Raw genomic sequence first — 19,192 nt, 5'->3', positions numbered from 1 at the left:
TAAATCAACATGTAGAGGAACCAACGAGAGAGCAGGCTATTTTAGACTGGGTATTGAGTAATGAGGAAGGGTTAGTTAGCAATCTTGTTGTACGTGCCCCCTTGGGCAAGAGTGACCATAATATGGTTGAGTTCTTCATTAGGATGGAGAGTGACATTGTTAATTCAGAAAACAATGGTTCTGAACTTAAAGAAAGGTAACTTTGAGGGTATGAGACATGAATTGGCCAAGATTGACTGGCAATTAATTCTAAAAGGGTTGACGGTGGATATGCAATGGAAGACATTTAAAGACTGCATGGATGAACTACAAAAATTGTTCATCCCAGATTGGCAAAATAATAAATCAGGGAAGGTAGTACATCCATGGATAACAAGGGAAATCAGGGATAGTATCAAAGCGAAGGATGATGCGTACAAATTAGCCAGAAAAAGCAGCATACCGGAGGACTGGGAGAAATTCAAAGACCAGCAGAGGAGGACAAAGGGCTTAATTAGGAAAGGGAAAATAGATTATGAAAGAAAACTGGCAGGGAACATAAAAACTGACTGCAAAAGTTTTTATAGATATGTGAAAAGAAAGAGATTAGTTAAAACAAATGTAGGTCACTTGCAGTCAGAAACAGGTGAGTTGATCATGGGGAACAAGGATATGGCGGACCAATTTTATAACTACTTTGGTTCCGTCTTCACTAAGGAAGACATAAATAATTTGCCGGAAATAGCAGGGGACCGCGGGTCAAAGGAGTTGGAGGAATTGAGTGAAATCCAGGTTAGCTGGGAAGTGGTGTTGGGTAAATTGAATGGATTAAAGGCCGATAAATCCCCAGGGCCAGATAGGCTGCATCCCAGAGTACTTAAGGAAGTAGCTCCAGAAATAGTGGATGCATTAGTAATAATCTTTCAAAACTCTTTAGATTCTGGAGTAGTTCCTGAAGATTGGCGGGTAGCAAACTTAACCCCACTTTTTAAGAAGGGAGGGAGAGAGAAAATGGGGAATTACAGACCAGTTAGTCTAACATCGGTAGTGGGGAAACTGCTAGAGTCAGTTATTAAAGATGGGATAGCAGCACATTTGGAAAGTGGTGACATCATTGGACAAAGTCAGCATGGATTTACGAAAGGTAAATCATGTCTGACGAATCTTATAGAATTTTTCGAGGATGTAACTAGTAGCGTGGATAGGGGAGAACCAGTGGATGTGGTGTATCTGGACTTCCAGAAGGCTTTCGACATGGTGCCACATAAGAGATTAGTATACAAACTTAAAGCACATTGGGGGTTCAGTATTGATGTGGATAGAGAACTGGCTGGCAAACAGGAAGCAAAGAGTAGGAGTAAACGGGTCCTTTTCACAATGGCAGGCAGTGACTAGTGGGGTACCGCAAGGCTCAGTGCTGGGACCCCAGCTATATACAATATATATTAATGATCTGGATGAGGGAATTGAAGGCAACATCTCCAAGTTTGCGGATGACACTAAGCTGGGGGGCAGTGTTAGCTGTGAGGAGGATGCTAGGAGACTGCAAGGTGACTTGGATAGGCTGGGTGAGTGGGAAAATGTTTGGCAGATGCAGTATAATGTGGATAAATGTGAGGTTATCCATTTTGGTGGCAAAAACGGGAAAGCAGACTATTATCTAAATGGTGGCCGATTGGGAAAGGGGGAGATGCAGCGAGACCTGGGTGTCATGGTACACCAGTCATTGAAGGTGGGCATGCAGGTGCAGCAGGCAGTAAAGATAGCGAATGGTATGTTAGCTTTCATTGCAAAAGGATTTGAGTATAGGAGCAGAGAGGTTCTACTGCAGTTGTACAGGGTCTTGGTGAGACCACACCTGGAGTATTGCGTACAGTTTTGGTCTCCAAATCTGAGGAAGGACATTATTGCCATAGAGGGAGTGCAGAGAAGGTTCACCAGACTGATTCCTGGGATGTCAGGACTGTCTTATGAAGAAAGACTGGATAGACTTGGTTTATACTCTCTAGAATTTAGGAGATTGAGAGGGGATCTTATAGAAACTTACAAAATTCTTAAGGGGTTGGACAGGCTAGATGCAGGAAGATTGTTCCCGATGTTGGGGAAGTCCAGGACAAGGGGTCACAGCTTAAGGATAAGGGGGAAATCCTTTAAAACCGAGATGAGAAGAACTTTTTTCACACAGAGAGTGGTGAATCTCTGGAACTCTCTGCCACAGAGGGTAGTTGAGGCCAGTTCATTGGCTATATTTAAGAGGGAGTTAGATGTGGCCCTTGTGGCTAAGGGGATCAGGGGGTATGGAGAGAAGGCAGGTACGGGATACTGAGTTGGATGATCAGCCATGATCATATTGAATGGCGGTGCAGGCTCGAAGGGCCGAATGGCCTACTCCTGCACCTAATTTCTATGTTTCTATGTTTCCTGGTGCCATGATCCAGGATGTCACGGACAGAGTGCAGAAAATCCTCAAGGGCGAAGGTGAACAGCCGGATGTGGTAGTGCATGTCGGCACAAACAAGGTCGGAAAGAAGGGGATGAATATTCTGCAGTGTGACTTTAGAGAGCTCGGAAAAATGCTGAAAAGCAGGGCGTCTCCGGTTTGCTTTCAGTTCCTCGTGCTGGCGAGAGCAGGAACAGGGAGATACGGGACCTGAATATGTGGCTGAGGAACTGGGGCAGGGATTTAGATTCTTAGATCACTGGACCTGTTTTGGAGTAAGGGGGAACTATACAAAAGAGACGGATTGCATCTTAACAGGTGGGGGACCAGCATTCTGGCTGGCAGGTTTGCTATTGCTACACGGGTGGTTTTAAACTGAATAAGGGGGGTGGGGTGTCAAATGGGATAGTTGAGGATGGAGTTAAAGGGAAAAAGAGTAAAGGGATAGTTAATGACCCCAGAATTAACGGGAAAGGAAGCTCACAAAGGGATAGGAGAGTATGGCCAAGTGTAATAAGGATGAAAGGTGAGATGCATAAGGAATTAAAAGTATTGTATATCAATGCGCGAAGTATAAGAAGTAAAGTAGATGCGCTGGAGGCTCAGTTAGAGGTTGGTAGATATGACATTGTGGGGATTACTGAGACGTGGCTGCAGGAGGATCGGGCCTGGGAACTTAATATTCAGGGTTATAGATCCTACAGAAAGGACAGGCAGGTGGGCAGAGGAGGGGGTGTAGCTCTGCTGGTGAGGGATGGAATTCAGTCCCTTGCGAGGGAAGATATAGGGACTGATGATGGATATAGGGACTGATGAGTCACTGTGGATTGAGTTGAGGAATTGTAAAGGCAAGAAGACACTAATTAGTGTTATCTACAGACCCCCAAATAGTAGCCCGGATGTAGGGTGTAAGTTGGGAGGTAGGGGTGTGTGGAGGGAGGGGGGGTTTAGGGGGGGGACGGTGGGGGAGGGGATGGATGGGAGGAAAAAGAGGGGAGAGAGAGAGAGGAGGGGGGTAGATGAGAGGGGGGGAGGGGGGGAGGAAAGAGGGGGGAGGAGGAGGGGAGAGGAGAGGGGGGAGAGGAGAAAGGGGGGGGAGAGAGGGGGAGAAAGGAGGAGGGGGAAAGAGAGAAAGAGAGAGGGATAGTGAGAGAGAGGAGGGGAGAGAGAGAGGGTGCCTTTTTAATTCAACCCAAACAAACATTTGCAGGGGAGAAAAGAGGGGGGAGCGAAACTAACTATATTTTCATTTTCAAACCAAATTAAGGGTACTCACAGTGCTGTAGACATTTCTTCAGTCATTCAGAGCTCAGAGTGACAGAGACTAATTGACAGAGCTCCAGCTTGCAGAGACTAATTGAGGCACACCACTTCCTGGTTTTATACTCCCTTCCCCTGCCTCCAGCGGGGGCAGCAGAGAGAATGGGGAATTTTGTAAAAACATTAATATCTCTGTCATATTTCATCGACAGGAAACATCCTCGGCACACATACGGCGGAGGGGGGCTCTGAGCGAGGTGGCCAAAAATTACGGCCGTAGATGGCGGCGTTCTCTCGGAAATCGCACCACAGACCGCCAAAACCGGCCAAGAACAGATTTTTAGTAATATATAGAAGATATTCAACACAGTGATTTGAATTGCATCATTTTGCCAAGTGTTTATGAATATGTTTGAAGTCAATCACTGAGGCTCCTCAATGAAGGCCAACTTTATCAATAAGAAAATATACTTCCGACTCTCCTGATTCTGCAAATGAAAACCAATCATTCCATGAATGGTAAACCTGTTGACAGAAAATGCTGGAGTAACTCAGTGTGATAGGTAGCATCTCTGGAGAGAAAGAATGGGTGAAGTTTTGAGTCGAGACCCTTCTTCAGAAATATTTCTTCAGAAATGTTTCCTGTGCTGGGCAAGATTTGTTCATATATGTAGGTATGTTACAAAACCTACCTGAATCGTCATTGGGAATCTGCCCACAGCCAGGTCCGCGATTTTGGCGCTGTTTGGAGGGGGCGGGTTTAAAACGCGATTTTTACTAGGCTGTACTAATCGCAGATGTTCAGCCTAGTAAATCATTAACGAAAAATCGCTGCAAGACCCGGTCGCAAAAGGTATTATTAGTTTTATAGGCCTCGATAATATAGTTATAATAGTTTTAAAATTACTGTCTCATTCCGCAGCCTCTCGCAGCCCCAGGGTTTTATAAAGTAAACAATTAAAGGTATGTACCTTATTTTTACATTAAATGGTGCATATATATAACCCTATATATCAAGTTATCTATAGCGAGTAGTTCATTTTGGGCTTTTTATATCCCGCAGTATTTTTCTCGGCATTTGAGGGCACTAATCCAGCGCGATGTCAACGTTCTAAACCAGCGCGTTCACAGAAACCCACTAGAAAGCCGATTTAAATGGGCATTTATTTACAGCAATTGAACACTAAATTCCTTCCATTTGGCCTATAAATTAATGTAAATTAGATATAAAAATCATGTTATATTGTGAATTATTTGTGAATAATCTTTGGACACTTAGGCTATTTAAAAATGTTAATCTTTCCTTAAGAAATGGGCTTTTGACTATCCAAGATCACAGCTTTTTTGTCATGTCCATTGAAAATCAATAGGGAACAAGATGCTAATTTCCGAGTATGAAAATGGCCATAACTTTTTTAATACTTGAGATATGAAAGTGAATTTGGTGTCAAATTAAACTTATTGTTATGCTTTATCTGATGGGATAAATTGCAGACTTGATTTTTAAAATCTCAACATTTTGTAACATTGCTAATATATGTACAACATAAAGTCAGATGTTTGTAACTTTAAATTAAAGAGTTCATTTTAGCTTTACAATATTTTTTTTTTACAGACACTCAAATCTGTACATGTGAGGGCTGAATTTAAAATATTTATCAAATCTAATTTCAGTGCAAAATTATTTCTGCAAACTATCTAGAAAATTGAACATACAGCACCACACTGCAGCCTGTCGACCCGCAATGTCTGTGCTGTACATGATGCTGAGCTTGACTAATCACATCTACCCACATGTGATCCATATCACTCCATTCCTTGCATAATCACGTGTTTAAAAGCCTCTTAAACGCCAATACTGTATTTGCTTCTACCATCACCACTGGCAGTGTATTCCAGGCTCTATCATTGTGTGGAAAACATTTGCCACACACATCTCCTTTAAAGTTACTCATTTTGTCCTTGAAGCTATGCCCTCTGGTCTTTGACATTTCCACCCTGGAAAAAAGATTCTGACTGTCTACCTTATCTATGCCTCTATCTCCATGTTCTGGTGCTCCAGATAAAATAATCCAAGTTTGTCCAACCTCGCCTTACAACTAATGTCCTCTTTTCCAGGTGGCATTCTGGTAAACCTCTTCTGCACCATCTCCAAAGTCTCCATATCCTTCCCATAATGGGATGACCAGAACTGTACATGATTTTCTAAATGCAGCCTAACCAAAGTTTTATAAAGCTACAATATGATTTCCTGACGATCTATACTTGACTTAATCTTTACATACAGTAGCTAATGTTTTCTCTCAAAAAAGTTATTTCAAATAAAATGAATGAAAATAAATAGACATCATGAAACACTTCCATCTTGGTCCCAGTGTTCTTACCTGCCAATGCTTGGCTAGTGCGTAAAGCAAAATATTAATAGGAAATAGGGGAAAATAGTCAGTAGGTCAGATGACTCGCATGAAGCAAATAAGGAAGAACATTTCATCATCAGTTCGAATGAAAGATCACCAACATTAAATTCTTATCTCCCCACAGATGCTGCCCAGCCCTATAGATGCTACTATTTCCAGTATTCTCTATTTATATTTCAGATTTCCAATATCCGGTAAAAATAGATTAATGTTTCTTTTAGACCAAACCAAGACCTATCGCAATTACAGGGAACATCATTCTTGCAAATGAGAGCTTTTGTTTCCTATCAACACTGCCAGCTATCTGTGGCCTCCTTGAGAGAGATTGCTTACAGATGCAATAGCATCAATTTAGATGGGAGGTTTGGATCCATATATGCTACATACTGGTTTAAGTCAATAAACAGTGGAGACTTCTGTTCCAGTAGTCTGGGCAGGATTGAAATCTAGACCCCAGAGATGACAAGACAGACAAGACATAGCACAACCTTGCTGCAAATATCATTGATTTCTTTCATAAGGCAATTTATATTGAAGTTGACAGTATACCATATTTACTTATTTTACGATCTGGCCAGTACTATAAATTATCACAAACCAGGCCTCTCTCAAACAGTAAAACTTAATGCATTAGTTATGTCATTCTTACACCTTTCTATACCCTACAAATATTGCAAATAACTGCCACGAGAGCAGGAGGAGGCCACTCGTTCCAGGTGCATTAAGGTCATGACCGATCTATTCAAATACATTTATCTGCCTTTCTTCCACATTTCAAGTTTAACAAAACCCTTGAATCTTCAAAGACTTAGCAACGCAGATCTCATGGAGAGGTTAAGTTCAGATTTCTAATGCAGTGCCGAGAAATTTGAGGAAAACGTCATAATTTCACCTGAAAAGGCCACCACTAATTTTAAGTCCCAGGATACCACTGCATAAATTCCCGAGTGTCGCAGGCCCAACTGTCTTCAGCTGTTTCATCAATGATCTTTCTTCCATCATCAAGCCAGACGCGGTGTCATTTGCTGATGACTGAATAATGCTCAGTTGCATTTGCAACTCCTCAAGAAACAAAACTATCTACTCACATCTACATTCAGCAAGATCAATTCAACATTTGGGCAAGTAGATTTGTGCCATACAAGTTTCAGACAGTGGCCATCTCAAATCATCCTGACCTTAAAATACATTGTTGCTCTTGATCTGTCACTGGATTTAAAACTGGAACTCGGGCACTCCATGGTCATCACAGCTTTACCATACAGACAGCAGAGGAACTGGAAGGCTCCTCACCACCAGTTTTAAGGACAACTAAAAATGGGAAATAAATGCTGAGTGGAAATTTCAATAACTAAATTTATGTAGCTGTTGTTGTATGACTTTCAATCCAGGTGAATGAAAACCCTGCAGGTGCGTGGTTTGAACAAATTCAATTGAGAAGGATGTGTAATATAGGTCCCAATGACTTTTCAAAAGAAAATTTATGATTTATAATGCTATTCTTTAAAATCTTGTGCACTAGAAAAATATGCAGTCACCAAAACAATAAAACGCTGGACAACACTGTTGAAGCAAATAATTATGCTCAGTTCAATCTTGCAGCTGGGTTTTCAACAGCACTTTGTAGGGATTCCCAAACACAATCATGCTGAGTTACAGTTGTTCAGCCTTTAACTTCATCAAGACAATTTATCTTCCTCCCCACTTACATATAAGAAGATTACTATTTTGTGTAGGAAAGAACTGCAGATGCTGTGTTAAATCAAAGGGAGACACACAATGCTGGAGTAACTCAGCGGGTCAGGCAGCATCTCTGGAGAGAAGGAATGGGTGATGTTTCGGGTCGAGACCCTTCTTCAGACTGAAGAAGATAACTTTTTTATCAGGCTTAACAGAATTTACACTGCAATTTTAATGATAGGTTTCATTTAAAATAGAAAGCAAAGATGCACAGTGTAAATGCAAGTTAATCTGACTTCAAAATTAAGTGGAGTTTTGCTAAAAATCACTTCAACATCAGACATCTGCAGTTCCTTCTTAAACATCTCAACATCAGACAAGACATTTTCTCCTGGGTCAACCTAACAATACCTCTCACTGGCATTAAGCTGCTAAAAGTAATCCATCTAATACTGGGCAAAAATACAGAAATGTGAGAATCTACTTTGATAGGATTCCCATTTTCAATTTATTGTTGCTGTGTGATAAAATATTTATCTATTATTAATTACTTGCATTTTTAACCACAGATTTAATATCAAGGGTAATCACTTGCTTTTATTTCCACAGCAACCAGTATATGGTAATTTTGCTAAAATATCCATGTTAGCAACAGCTGCAATCAAAGGAGAAGTAAATTAAGATTGAATAAAACCAACTATAAAAGATTGCTAAATCACATTTCATGTTCTTGAAGCTTGCTGAGTGGTTTATACATGTTTAAAAGGACCATCACCATTTAAGCAAACTACTTGCTATCTGTTGACAATGATAAAAATATGAATTTGACGGGCTTGCTGCTCTGCAAGGTGAAAAAGAAATGCAGGAATAAAATCTAATTTCCACAAGCAAGCACATCCCATCTCCAGCTCAAACTGTGCTTAGCGTACTGTGCTGCCTTGCATTAGACTTTCTAATAAACATTGAAAAATTACACTCTCAATGTAACTATATTAGAAGGGGTCGCAACAGGTCAGGATCATTCACGTAGTCTATCTACACTGAGTGATGCAATCACTCTGCAATTCAAAGCTCACATCCTCTCAGGTTGCTGACTGGATAACGATTCCCAGTGAATGACATTTGCACTCGGCTTCTGCAATAGCAGGGTCTTAGTGTCACACTGGGATATGACAAACCCACAGTGTTAATATCCTGACAAAATGTCAGCTTGTACTATCTCGAGACATAAACCAGTGCACGAATTTCCCAAGTGATAAGAAAAAATATCCCCAAACAAATTGCCCTTTTCGCAAAATAATTGCATCACTGAATAAGTTTTATATTAATGATTTTAGATCTAATATTTTAAAATAATAATTGGTTGATTATATTAGGTTAACATGATTTACAGTAAAAAGTAGTGTGGGATTTCCATGGTCATGTAATATGCCATCTTTTTGAAATTATTGATGCTTCAGAAGCCTTTGTCTTTGGATTTGTAAAGATTACGCTGATTTTGAAGATGTGACGTACGGATATAGCATTATAGAGATATTTTCTGACATCAATGATTTTTTTTTGTCATTTCTAAAGGAACTTCAATAACACCATCACGTTTTAAACACCTATTCAAAATTGTCACATTAATATGGATATTCTTATCCCCAAATTGTTTTATTTTAAACACTGCTGACGGCAAGGGACATTATCTTAACTAGGTAAATTAACATCATTATTTACAGTCATTAACCCAATATGATCTTGTAATTACAATTTGGGGTATTAATGCAATTCTTTTAGAGCTAAAAGATAGCGATAGTACTATAGCAGTTTTCTCCAGTGATAAGCTGAAAACGCTTATACAACCTTCAATACCACCAAGCCATCAATAAAAAAGTAAATTAAATGAGAAGACAAATTAAACCTAATAGCAAAACCTAACAAAGGTGGTTGTAAGAGAGTTATATTACATTAATTTAGTTTAAAGGATTGTTATTATGTTAATAAGAATTAAGATATGGCACTACAAATTTATTCCCAGTTGTATACAGTAAATATAATATGAATTTGGATGCTGAAATTCAGTGTCATGTTAAATGCAGCAGGCAATATCATCACATGTTTTCTGTTGATCAATTTCTTTCCCATGGTACTAAATAATTCACAAGGATGAATGATGGAAAAGAAATAGGGTGAATAACACTTTTGTCATGAGAATGGTGAAATACTGACCTTTTATTTTTTCTCTTATGTAAAAAGAAATGTAATGATGCCGAGTTTACCAGGCTTAGCAAAAAAAAAAGGGAGATCGCCGAGGGAGAAAATATGAGAGTTGGAAGTAAATATATGGTTCACAGTCACAATTCGATAACAACAATGTGAAGGAAGTTGGATTGCATCCTTGTCGTGGGCGTTGAGCTTGTGTGTCTCAGTGACCCCTCGAGCTTTGCCAGCGGGAGATTCGTCCCCTGTTAGGGACTCCCCTGCTGGACAGGTTGAAGGGTAGTAGCGAGATGAAGAGCGATACACTGGTCCTCCAGGTTGGAGGTTGAGCACAGGGCTAACAACCCTGTCTCATAAAACAAATATGTTACGGAAACAGCAACTGAAGGAATCAACACTACTGGCCGTGATGGACTTCCAGGGCTATCGACAGATGCTAGGATGAATGTACCAGACAGCATCCCACGAATAGCCCTGCACTGGACACCGGAAGGGAAAAGAAAAGAGGGAGACCCAAAACCACCTTGTGTTGAACTGTAGAGGAGGAAATGAAAACAATGGATCTGACCCTGGGGTAGTGTCCAGAAGCTAGCCCAGAACACACAGGAGTGGAGGACCTTTGTTGCTGCCCTACATGCCAGGAGGCAAAATAGGCAGTAAGTAAGTAAGTAAGTAAGTAAGTAAGTAAGTAAGGAAGTAAGGTAAGTAAGTAAGTAAGTAGTAAGGAAGTAAGTAAGTAAGGAAGGAAGTAAGTAAGTAAGTAAGTAAGTAAGTAAGTAAGTAAGTAAGTAAGTAAGTAAGTAAGTAAGTAAGTAAGTAAGTAAGTAAGTAAGTAAGTAAGTAAGGAAGGAAGGAAGGAAGGAAGGAAGGAAGTAGGAAGTAAGTCAAAATCAAAAGTTCAAAGAAAGGCTAATATCTAGGGACATGATCAAAGAAAACGTAGCAACAACAGTTTGCAGTAGGTAAAAGGGCGTTTCACAGTGGCATTCAGTTATCCTCCTTATTTTCGATTATAGATTAATTTCATTTATATTTCAACATTTTTCTGTAAACTGCTTGTTCTTGTTGCATTGCATTGCTGTCCGAAATAGAATATGGATGTCCTTGTATGGTATCGCTATCCTCCTTTATAACTTCTAATGAGTCCCTCAACACTGATGGGAAACAACAGCTGATTGCTGAAAGGGAAGTTACTTTTAACAAGCATGGAACAAGACCACTGTAATCCAGCCACCGCTTTCCAAATTAATTCAGCCTTGTGTTCTTTAAATGTGTTACTTACTTGGAAAGATGTTTTTCAGCATCAGCACAGAGCTCAAGAAGTCCCATCAGCACAGCCGACACATCCATATAGGGCTCCCACACTGTAAAGCCACGGCCAATCAGATCAATGGCAGTTCTGCGGATAGTGCTATGTGCTGGAAGCTTGATGCTGGGTGGCTGTAGCAGCAGGAATGTCAAAGCTTTGCCTAGTGGGAAAAACAGGAGAGGTCAGTAGAGAAAAGTAAAATGGCTAAAATTTCAATGTATTCGGTTGTGTTTCACTTATTTTACTGTGCTAAATCCTAGATTAAAGTTTAATTGATAAATTGATAACTAAGAAAGTCAGAGAATACGGTTATTCCACTTCAAGGTGGTTAATGACAGCTACACAGCGGTATAGGGGCCCAGGAAAGCATATATTGTGATATGTCCACCATTAACACCAAACTATCGTAAATGTGTACAAAAGCTACATGGATTTCAAAAATTAATAATATAAAAGGGCAAAAATCTTGGTCTTGTGCTTTTGGAGTTTTTTTTTTTTAATCACACGTCAATGGATGTTATTTCTGTCTATCATCTGTGGAAATGCAACATTTACAGCGCCCTCCATAATGTTTGGGACAAAGACCCATCATTTATTTACCTGCCTCTACTCTACAATTTGAGATTTGCAATAGAAAAAAAATCACATGTGGTTAAAGTGCATATTGTCAGATTTTATTAAAGGATATTTTTTTACATTTTGGTTTCACCATGTAGAAATTACAGCAGTGTTTATACATAGTTCTCCCATTTCAGGGCACCATAATGTTTGGGACACAGGGCTTCACCGGTGTTTGTAATTGCTCAGGTGTGTTTAATTGTCTCCTTAATGCAGATATAAGAGAGCACCTAGTCTTTCCTTCGGTTTTTCCATCACCTTTGGAAACTTTGATTGTTGTTTTCAACATCAACATGATGACTAAAGTTGTGCCAATGAAAGTCAAAGAACCCATTATGAGACTGAGAAACAAGAATAAAACTATTAGATTTTTTAGATTAGATTAGATTCCTTTATTGTCATTTAGACCTTTCGGTCTGAACGAAATTTTGTTTCCCTGCAGTCATACATATAATAAAAAATGACAAAAACACACAATCAACACAAATTTAACATCCACCACAGTGAGTTCACCAAACACCTCCTCACTGTGGTGGAAGGCAAAATCTTAAAGTCTCTGTCTCTTCCCTCTTTGTTCTCCCTCTGCGCCGAGGCAATCCAGGCTCCAGATGTTGTGACCCCGCCGGGTGATGGTAAATCTCGCGGCTCAACCGTGCTCCGCGAACGGGCCGGTTGAAACTCCACGGGTGGTGTTTGAGACATCAACCAAACCTTACGCTTACCAAAACCAACTATCGTTAAGAAGAAAGAGAGCACTGGTGAGCTTATTAATCAGAAAGGGACTGGCAGGCCAAGAAAGACCTCCACAGCTGATGACAGAAGAATTCTCTGTAATGAAGAAAAATCTACCTGTCCGACAGATCAGTAACAGTCTTCAGGTGTGGATTTGTCAAAGACCACTGTCCGCAGAAGTCTTCATGAACAGAAATACAGAGGCTACACTGCAAGGTTTCGTTGTCTCTAATGCATTTCGTTGTCTCTGTACTGTACACTGATAATGACAATTAAATTGAATCTGATCTGAAGATGCAAACCACTGGCCAGCTGCAAAAATAGGATGGCCAGGTTACAGCTTGCCAAGAAGTACTTAAAAGAACAACCACAGTTGTAGAAAAAGGTCTTGTGGACAGATGAGACAAAGATTAACTTTTGTCAGAGTGATGGCAAGAGCAAAGTATGGAGGAGAGAAGGAACTGCCCAAGATCCAAAGCATACCATCTCATCTGTGAAACACGGTTATGGCCTGGGTATGTATGGCTGCTGAAGGTAATGGCTCACTTATGTTCATTGATGATACAACTGCTGATGGTAGTAGCATAATGACCTCTGAAGTGTATAGACACATCCTATCTGCTCAAGTTCAAACAAATGCCTCAAAACTCATTGGCCGGCGGTTCATTCGACAGCAAGACAATGATTCCAAACATACTACTAAAGCAACAAGGGAGTTTTTCAACGCTACAAAATATTCAATTCTTGAGTGTCCAAGTCAATCACACGATCTGAACCCAATTGAGCATGCCTTTTTTATGCTGAAGAGAAAACTGAAGGGGACTAGCCCCTAAAACAAGATTAAGCTAAAGATGGCTGCAATACAGGCCTGGCAGAGCATCACCAGAGAAGACACCCAGCAACTAGTGATGTCCATGAATCGCAGACTTCAAGCAGTCATTGCATGCAAAGGACATGCAACAAAATACTAAACATGACTACTTTCATTTACATTACATTGCTGTGTCCCAAACATTATGGTGCCCTGAAATGGGGGTCTATGTATAAACACTGCTTTATTTTTTACATGGTGAAACCACAATGTATAAAAATGGCCTTTAATAAAATCTGACAACGTGCACTTTAACCGCAAGTGATTTTTTTCTATCAAAAAACTAAAATTGTGGAGCACAGAGGCAAATTAATAAATGATGGGTCTTTGGCCCAAACATTATGGAGGGCACTGTATTTGTGCTAATGCTCATTGCCTTCAACTTACCAGAGTCCCTTGGTGTCACAATACACCAACTACAAACTTAATGTCAAAAGGATATATTTCAGAATTCAGAATCCTTTAGACAGGTACATGCATAGGAAATATTTGGAGGGATGTGGGCCAAACACAGGCAGGTGGGACTAATGTAGATGGGGCATATTGGATGTCATGGGCAAGTTGGACTAAAGGGGCCGTTTCCATGCTATAAGACTCAATTGCACTCTTTTCCGCCTGGCGGAACTTATCCTCCCCCTCCATAACATCCGTACAGATCTGGAGAGACATTTAAGTTTCACTGGAGACATGCTGAATTTCCTCAGTCTCCTCAGAAATAAAGGTGTTAGTGTGCCTTCTTGGCCATGGCATCAACATAGTTGGTCCATGACAGTTTATTGGCAATATTAAAGCCAGGGAGCTTATGGAAGGACCATTCAGCATTCTGATAACAGAGGGCAAAAAGCTTTTCCTGAGACTGGTGGTTCTGTATCTTCTGCCCAACAGGAATAGTGAGAAGAGGAAATGACCAGGGAAAGAACTTTGATTCTGTTGGCTGCTTTCCCCAAGGAGCAAGAAGCAAAGTGTATTGAGCGGAGCAAGATGCGCCACTCAGCGAAAAAAGTGTAGCATCACATGTGTGATTGTTGACGCCATTTTATCAGGCTGCCCCCACACTGTCATGGCGTCCACATCTACAGCTCACTGTTCGGTATAGATTGCTCTAATCACCGATGTGGACGACCCAACCTGTCTTTCTTCAGGTTCCCCAACAACAACGAAAGGTGAGGAAATATTATTGTTTTCTGTCTATATTATTCTGTCTTGAAAATTTTATTTTCTGTTTCCCTATCAACACTCATTGGGAAACTAGGTTTAGAAACATAGAAACATAGAAATTAGGTGCAAGAGTAGGCCATTCGGCCCTTCGAGCCTGCACCGCCATTCAATTTGATCATGGCTGATCATCCAACTCAGTATCCCGTACCTGCCTTCTCTCCATACCTCCTGATCCCCTTAGCCACAAGGGCCACATCTAACTCCCTCTTAAATATAGCCAATGAACTGGCCTCAACTACCCTCTGTGGCAGAGAGTTCCAGAGATTCACCACTCACTGTGTGAATGGTGAATGGTTTGTCGGTACATTAGAAAGTTACTAGATATTTTTTAATAGATCGACACTTAGCACAATAATAAAGTCATCAATTTTTGTTTTTCTGTACATTTTTGTTTTTGTAAGGCAGGAGTCTCCAAAATATGGTCCGTAGGACACATCAGGCCCATCACGAGATTTTAAGCTCAGATTCGAGTTCGGGAGCGCAGCGGCCCGGGGCCGCTCTTAGTGTAGTTACCGATTAGATCACTCGAATTGTCAGAGCCGAGACATCACTGGGCTGCCGTGAAGAAGGGTGCAATAGTGGGGTGCGGGGTTCGGTGGGGGTCAGAATACGACGGCTGTGTGTTATAACGTGCCATTATTCCTCTCTGTCCCCTATCTCTGTCTCCCCATCTCTCTCTGCCCCTTCTCTCTCTACCCTTTCTCTCTTTCCCTGTCTCTCTCTCCATGTCTCTCTCTGTCTCTGCCCTATCTGCCTTTCTCTCTCTCTCTCTCTTTCTCTCTCTCTGCCCTATCTACCTTTCTCTCTCTTTCCATGTCTGTCTCTGCCCTATCTGCCTTTCTCTCTTTTCCTCCCCTCTCTCTGCCTTAGAGTTGGCAGTCCTGCTAGTGTCTTAGGTCCAAAAGATTATAGAAATAAAATACTTAAATGATCTATGTAAGAAGATTTAAATAAGCTCTTCTACATTGAAGGTAAATTGACATATTAGAGACAAAATGCATCTTCAAATATACAGATCTCTCCCCACAGTTGAAAACACACATTCATATAAATATATATGTTACATTTAATTTTGTACACAGTGTGCGTGTTCAAGCAATAGAAGGGAAACTGCACAATACAATGCAAGGGAAACTACGTAAAGGAGGGGGCTGGGGAGGAAATATCGGAGGGAAAAGGGGGAACAGGGGGAAAACATTTACAATAAAATTAACTAAAATATGTGAGGTGATAGATGCTATATCAAACACTGCTCCCTACAACACTGATTACACAAAAGATGATAGAGCGGATTACACAGCGGGAGGCATAACGGAAGTTGCGTTTTGCATTAACAAATGGCGGCCGTGACGTTACGTACTACACCTCAATGAGTTGGTTTACGTCGGAGTGGAGCATCTTGCTCCGCTCTATGATCTTTGGCAAGAAGTGTAGATGGAGTCTGTGTGATGGACTGGGCTACATTCACAACTGTCTGCAATTTGGACAAAGCTTGGTTTACAATTTAGCATTGAGACTAGAAAATAGGTTTTGTTTTAGCCTAAATTTTTAAGGAGAAATTTATTGCAAAAAACAAATAAGGACATAAAAATTTCAAGAGAATAAGAAAGATGTAGTCAAATCTGGCATGTTATTTTGCATATGCAAATTTATTGCTAAAGCTACAAAATTAAAAATCTAGATTGTAAAATTTGAGAGTAAATTTTTCTTAATGTCTTGGAAATATTTTAAAGCATTGCTATAAAAAGATTTTGAATGCTGTTAGTTGTATCATAAATTTAGACACATGGTATTATTGACTAAGTATTAGTCACCCAAAAAGGAAGAAAGTGCATCTTTAGGTCATGAGCTACAGACTCTGTGAACGCAGCTATCCTTCTGCCATACTCAGCAAAGTGTGAGAAGGGGAGCAATCTCAGGAGAACATTGGCAGCTTATGCTGGTATTTATCGGAAACCTTTTGACTATTGCTAATAGATAAGAATAGGGTGAATTATGGCTTTAGCTAACAACATCAATCTGTGCTGGATAATTATCTGGCCACATAATGACAAATATAGAGAGGGCCACGACTAACTATCATTTTGCAAAATGAGGATGGGGGAAAAAGGCAATAGTTTCATTTTATAAAAATGCATGCTACATTGATATTTTGCAATATATTTTTTGTGGTTATTAGATTGCAAAGCACACATAATAAACAACTGAATGATAGTTTTGAGAGGAAGCAGCCAGATTAAGTAATTTTCTTTCCATGCAAGGAAAGGATATATGTTAAACAGAGATATTCATCTTGAAGCAAATGATTTGCCTCACTAAATAAAAATGAAAAAAGACAACAGGGATGCACAAATAAAAATGAATTGACATTAACAGCTCAGATTTCACCAAGGGGGGGATGATGCACAGAATATCCTGGTTTATTTCATTAGTAAATGTACTAACATTCCAAAGCTTTAAGGAGTAAAATTCATTGCAATTTCATATTTAACATCAAGAAATTTATCTTTTAAATAATTAACTATCGGAAAACATATAATAGTAAACATAGGATTTAACTGCCTAGAAAATGAACTATTTAGCAACACCAGGCAAAATGCATATATTAAAATGTTTTTTTGTGGCATTAAGATAATGTGAAGATTATCCTGTATAACATGCTACTTAAACTTGGGTTTGAAATGTATTTCTTCCCCACAGTTCATCAATTATCTGTGCTGAACTATAAGCAGTATTTTGTCTCCTCCTAAGTCCCGAAAATGTAAAACACAGCATATTATTTGAAATCAGAATAGCAACGTATTTCTGTTAATTTTGTAATAAACTGCATTAAGTGACCAGAAACTAACTGGAGCAAAGGAGTGAATCATCTCACTGGAATAAGACAAATAATTGAAACCCATAAATGTGGTGTACTGCTGATCCATTGGGAGTTTCTCAACAGCAATGCATTTCAAGGAATTGCAATATTAGAAAAAATATTTACTAAAATATGGATATTGCTTATTATGGATGGTGGCTTCTTGAATACAGTTGCAGAGCTGTATGGCACTGAAATATGTCGACCTTGTTAGTATATCGGCCTCATCCATTTGTCTGCATTTGGCCCTTCTAAACCTTTCTTTTCCATGTATCTGTCCAAATGGCTTTTAAAACATAATTGTATCCACTTCTATAGCTTCTTCTGGCAATTCTTTCCAGATACGTATCACCTTATGAGTGAAAATGTTGCCCCTGAGGCGCCTCTTAAATAACTCCTCTTTCACCTTTAGCCTACAGTTTTAGAGCCCTCCACCCTGTGAAAAAGACAGTGAGAATTCACTTTATCCATGGCCCTCATAATCTTGTATTTTTCAAAAAAGTCACCCTTCAGCCTTCTATGCTCCAGAGATAAACGTCCCAGCCAATCCAACCTCTCCCTATAACTCAAGGCTGCAAGCCCAGATAACATACTTTTGAATCTCCTCTGCACCCTTTCCTACTTAATGATATTCGTGCTATTGCTGTGTTACCAGAACTACACACAGCACTCCAAGTGTGGTCTCACCAACAACTTGTACAGCTGCATCATGATGTGTTAATCTTTGTACTTAATGCTCTTCCCAATGAGGGCAAGTCTATCAAACACCTTCAACCTGACTTGCCACTTGTAGGGAACCATGCACATGACATGTCTCAAGGGCTCTACCCTTTATTGTATAATCTTGAGGATAACGTAGAAAATTCGCCAAGATATATTTGTTCTGAAAAGCGTGGTAAATCCAAACAAGCTAACTGCTATTCCATCAGTCCACGTTCAATCATCAGCAAAGTGATGGAGCCTTCAACATGAGGCACTTAGTGACCAATAATCTGCTCACAAGTGCTCAGTTTGGCTCTGAGACACAGTCAGACAGGGCTAAAGTGTTCAGAGACCCAATTGTCAGCGGGACAGATGGGAGATTCTGCGGCCGCAATAAGGGACTCCAAGATGGTATGTTGCTTCCCTGGTGTCAGGGTCAGTAATGCAAATTCTGAATAATTTCTTGAATTTGAAAATTCATATAGCTTTTAGGACCTACAGGTGCACAACCTTTTATCCGACGATCCAAATAACGAAAACCTCCGAATAGTGACATTTTTTCGGTCCTTGAAGAAAGGTCCTTGAAAACGTTCACCGAGGGCGGCCCGCAGAGGTGACAGCGGAACCTCCGGTTGGTCCTCGAAGAAAGGGGAACTAAATCCCCATTCATAAAAGAGGTGACGGTATATTGCGCGGGAGGGTTAACTCAGCGTGCAGGCAGCAGCAAATTGTCGCTCCCTTCAGTTTCATCCCACCTACACCCCTCTGCTTCCCGACCATGTGTGTGACCCCTTCCCTCCCCTCTCCAGCTCCCCGCCCATTGCACCGGAGCTGGGGCTTTGCATTGTCTTCACGTCGGCGATTCTAGCAGCGCAGTGCAGTCACCGGAGACGTCAGGACC

At 40.4% G+C, this 19,192-nt stretch overlaps 1 protein-coding gene across 3 annotated transcripts in view; it reads right to left on the bottom strand.

Annotated features, from left to right (window-relative positions):
• Positions 1-19,192, bottom strand: part of LOC129714210 (WD repeat-containing protein 7) — a 546,583-nt gene that overhangs the window by 175,926 nt on the left and 351,465 nt on the right. For all 3 annotated transcript variants that reach the window (XM_055663773.1, XM_055663850.1, XM_055663908.1), the window contains one exon: positions 11,264-11,450. In XM_055663773.1, the coding sequence (XP_055519748.1) occupies positions 11,264-11,450 (187 nt within the window). The remainder of the gene's footprint in view (positions 1-11,263; positions 11,451-19,192) is intronic.

Source organism: Leucoraja erinacea, chromosome 1, assembly GCF_028641065.1.
Source record: "Leucoraja erinacea ecotype New England chromosome 1, Leri_hhj_1, whole genome shotgun sequence".
Lineage (NCBI taxonomy): Eukaryota > Metazoa > Chordata > Chondrichthyes > Rajiformes > Rajidae > Leucoraja > Leucoraja erinaceus.
The sequence above is the reverse complement of the archived record's forward strand: the minus strand, read 5'-3'. Positions and strand labels throughout refer to the sequence as shown.